General features: G+C 48.3%; 1 protein-coding gene across 2 annotated transcripts in view; it reads right to left on the bottom strand.

Annotated features, from left to right (window-relative positions):
• Positions 1 to 6: 6 nt before the first annotated feature.
• The window catches only part of Bcorl1 (BCL6 corepressor like 1), a 64,351-nt gene continuing 59,841 nt past the window's right edge, over positions 7 to 4,516 (bottom strand). For both annotated transcript variants that reach the window (XM_031356388.1, XM_031356457.1), the window contains exons 14-15: positions 4,215 to 4,365; positions 7 to 376 (exon numbers count right to left, since the gene is read on the bottom strand). In XM_031356388.1, coding sequence (XP_031212248.1) covers positions 94 to 376; positions 4,215 to 4,365 — 434 coding nt within the window. In that variant the 3' untranslated portion in view covers positions 7 to 93. The remainder of the gene's footprint in view (positions 377 to 4,214; positions 4,366 to 4,516) is intronic.

The following is a 4,516-nucleotide window of genomic DNA, read 5'->3' as shown; positions in this document are numbered from 1 at the left end:
TCTGCAGTCTGGTGCTCGGTGGGGGAGACATGAGCAGTGGGGGAAGGGTGAACTCGAAGGAGAAAGAAGAACGGGGAGGTGGGGCTCTTTCCGTCAACTGCTCCAAGCCTGGTATTCCACCTCAGACCCTAGGAGCCGCAGCAGCTCTGGCTCATACTGCACCAGCTCCACAGTCTCAGAAGAGCCTGGGGGAGCTCTGTCCTCCAAGCTCCCAGGCCTCTCAGCAGGGCTCAGCAGCTGACTGGAGGCCACCTGCCTGTAGAACTCAGCCTTGGGCAGGGTGGTGATTTCAAGGTGTGGGAAGCGGGCCTGGAAGATTCTGGAGGAAAGCTTCAGCCTCTTCAGGACATCACTGAAGAGGAACCAGTTGCAGGGTCTGGAAAGGCAAAGATAAAGACTTAGTCAGGGAAGCAGGAGGGAGAGTGGAGCCCCCAAAGTACCACAGAAGACCAGGAGACCAAGTGACCCCCACGGTCCACCCCCCATCCTGCTACCTCTCAGGAAAGCACGAGTGTCTAGACTGAGGCTGGACTAGCACAATACTTACCCCACTTCTCGATGAACATCAGTGAGGACTCACCCCACAGGCTAGCTCTTCCCTAGAGGGCAAGCCAGGGGCAAACTAGGCTTAGGCTGTTACCCCACGGCCTGGCGTTTGCTATCTTCTGGGGCCACTTCTTCCTGACCCCCCACTCCAGGCAACCCTGCCAGGCCTCCCTCTCCTGACCTGACTCTTGCTCACTTGTTCTAGATCTTTCCCCAGTGGAGGTGGAGCTGTGGAGAAAGGCCTAAACTGTGGGTAATCCAAAAGGCATTTCTTTTTGGCTCTGGAATATATTAGACAACTTTTTTTTTTCCTCCAGCAGCGGCAGCACCAATGTTTCTGCAGGCCCAGGGCTCACATTACAGCCAGTCTGCCCTTGTGGAGCACATCTGAGACTGGGCGGCAGCCTAGGGACAGCTGGGAGGGGCACTGCAGAGAAGGCTTACCAGCCAAGCGCTTCCTTGAACTTAAACCAGGAAGAAGTGCTGCATTCGCTCCCTCCACTTTCCAGTTCTTCCTCCTAGCCACTCCACTGTCTCATTTGCAGCCTCGCCCCTTCTAGTCTGGGCTACAGTACACCAGACTTAGACTTGCTCTGTCTCTATGGAATCCTTTTTCTTAATGGGGGACCAACCTAATAAAGCTCTTAATACAGGCATAAGAACACAGGTTTAAAACAAAGGTGCTGAACAGAAAGTAAGACATCCCAGATTTCTCAGTCCCTTGGGTCCTCTTTTCTTAAAAGCAAATATGATCCTCCATCCCCTCCCTCACTAAACAGCTTATAATGACTCTCTCATACTCCCAGCAAGCAGACCAACTTGGGGCTCAACAATCGGGAGCATATACTGATCTTCTAGTGCTCAGATTCTATTGTCAGTACCCACATCAGTTGCCTCATTACTGGGACCCCAGTTCCAGATCAGATACCTCCAGTCTCCTTGGGTACCCACACTCATATGTCTATATACACACATGCAAATTCAAATATCTATGCATAATTAAAAATAAAATAATAGCCAGGCATGGAGGTAGCTGCCTTCAATCCCAGCCCGTGGGAAGCAGAGGCAGACAGATCTCTGTGAATCTGAGACCAGTCTGGTCTACAGAGTAAGTTTCAGGTCACACAGCAAGTTTTTAGTGTAATATTAAGCCAGACCACCAAAAGATGACCCTGATTCAATTTCTTCCACTCAGTCTCTGGCTCCCACATGCACTCGCCTGGACTGCATCCCCTGTCCTACCAGAAACACTTCTTTTTACAAATTTTATGTAGACAGATGCTTTGATGTATTTGTATGCTTCTAGTACACACCTGGTGCCCACAGAAAAGAATGGTGGACCTCCTGGAACTGGAGTTACAGACAATTATGGACTACCATAATGGGTGCCAGACACTGATCTAGAGACCAGTGCTCTTAACCTCTGAGCCCTCTCTCTCCAGGCCCCCCCTTTTTGAGACAGAGGATCTCATTATATCATCTTAGCTAACTGGTGATTCTCCCAGTAGCCCAGGATGGCCTCAAACTCACAGAGGTCCACCTGCCTCTGTCTCCAAGTGCTAGGCATGGGCCACAACATCTGGCTTCTGCTTTCTGAACTCCTTGAGTTTGTCTGTTCTAATGCCTCTGCTCATACCTTCCTGCCCTATGCCTCTCCTTCTTTTAGCCCAGCTCAGATGCCATTTTGAACCTACAAAACCTCAAAGTAACCGAGCGTTCAGTACCTCTGCTATGGTCTCATGACACTCAGCCCTATTATGGTCCTTCCAACAGTCCATTTCCAAAAGGCTACAAAATCAACATAAACTCTGCCCTTCTCTGGTGCCGACGAACAGAGCTCAAGATGGACTGATCTTTTTAGTTTTCACTTGCCATTCTTTTCTAGTAACAAACCTGCTTAGAACATTTGGTCTTTTATTAAAGTTCGTTGCATGCTTATCTGTCTGCTACACTCAGCTGGGATTTCTGAAAGGCAGAGTGGTTTGTACTATGGATCACCAGGTTTGATCCAGGGCATAAACCATGTTTATGAAATCAATCATTCCGTATGGTATCTAAAACACCCATCTAGTTGGGCATGGTGGCTCAAGTCTTTAATTACAGAACTTGGAAGGCAGAGGCAGGTGGACTGAGGTCAGCCTGGTCTACCTAGTGAATTCTAGGCTAGCCAGGGCTACATATAGATCCCGTATCAATATTAAAAAAATAAAACGCCCTCATCTATTTAGTCTCAGTCCTTTTCCTTAAAATTCAGCATTTCTTCCATGGCAAAGTCTGTCACATCATAAAATTAGGGAATGGAGTGTTCTAAGCTAAGAGAACGTGCCAATCAACACCATATACTTGGACCAACTCTTTCAAAGAATGAGGATAAAGGGGCTGGAGAGATGGCTCCGTGGTTAAGAGCACTGTTTGCTCTTTCAGGGGACCTGAGTTCAAATCCTAGCACCCAGGTGGTGGCTCAGCTCACAACTGTCTAGCTCCAGTTCTAAGACATCCAACACAGTATTCAGGCATGTATACCTCTGAGCCATGTATGTGCCTGGCTTAATAGGAGGCATGTGACCCTTGGTTACCCATGTTGTCTGTACCTAGAGAAAACTACTCTGGTCCTCTTACTGCCTGTGGCCCAGGATCCTGTTTCAAAGAAGGAGGTGTGGAATACTTTGGAGGAATTAATTAACTGTGCAATACTATATCCCAGAGGCCCAGCCTCACCCCCTGGGATCAGCTTCTGCCCAGAACAAGGAGACTAAGAACAAAAAGGTGACTGGCCCTACATTGAAGAATTATATTTAACTGATTCCGCATTAAAAAAAAAGATATTTATTTTATATGAGGGTTTTCCTGCATGCATGTGTATGCACCACACATGCGATTGGTGTCTATGGAGGCCAAAAGAGGGTATCAGATCCCTTGGAAGTGGAGTTATATATGGTTCTGAGCTGCCATGTTGGTGCTGGGAATCAAACCTGGGCTCTTTCCACGTGCTCTAAATTGCTGAGCCATCTCTCCAGTGTCCTGATGCAGCATGTGTATTCATCTACCTAGCACTTGCGTATGATGCACTGGAAAAGTAATCACAAGCCATGGTCCTGAAGGTCCGAGAGTCAGCTGGGCTCAGTCTACTACCAGGTGTGAGGTATACTCTAGTCTCCAAAGAAAGGGTGTTGCCACATAGCAGGCAGAGTCATCTGAGCCAGCAGAGCTGATCACCTTACGGCTCGCAGGCCGTGTGAGCCTGTGCTGTGTGTGTGGATGGCTTAAGAATCCTGGGAGATCCAAAGCTATGGTAACCATATGTCTTGGCTTTTCCAAGAATTTCAAAGGCAAGTATTTTGTGTAACTGTCCCCAGAAACCACAAAAAATGTTCCAGAGATTCTAATAGTTCATCATTCCAGATATTTCCCAGATTATCGCCTACACACACAAAGCAAGAGTGCAGAAAGTTCTTCAGATCTGGGGGCCTGGAAATGCATCAAGTTGATAGCCAGGGTGTAGCTCTCAAGGTGTGTGAAGTTTGAGTGAGTTTGGAGTCTTTCCTCTGCTCCGGCACTCAGTCCCCAGACAGCCTTTGCTTCCTTGTGAACACTCCCTCCTTCCCTGGGCAGGCCACAGGTTGCCAGGACACTGTCACACAGTCCCCAGAGACTTCCCAGACACTTACCCACGGGACACTGACACTTGGAGGTTGTAACAAGGGAGAAGAGGCTTGTCTGAGAGTTCGAACATGAAGTCATCTTGCTCTGAATCATCTCCTTGCTCGGCACTCCCGGGAGGGTTATGGAGGAGGTCACAGGCAAACCCGTCTTTTTTCTCTGTAAGATGAGAACACGGGCATCAGCTACAAGAACAAAACTGAAGGAAAGAAAAGGCTCCATAAAGGACTCTGAAGGGCCCGCTAAGAAGAGAAATACAAGGCCATAGGTCCCTGGCTGGATTGACTATGGACTCATATTCTTTTTTTTT

This window comes from Mastomys coucha, chromosome X, assembly GCF_008632895.1.
Source record: "Mastomys coucha isolate ucsf_1 chromosome X, UCSF_Mcou_1, whole genome shotgun sequence".
Classification (NCBI taxonomy): domain Eukaryota; kingdom Metazoa; phylum Chordata; class Mammalia; order Rodentia; family Muridae; genus Mastomys; species Mastomys coucha.
This window is presented reverse-complemented; position numbering and strand designations above follow the sequence as displayed.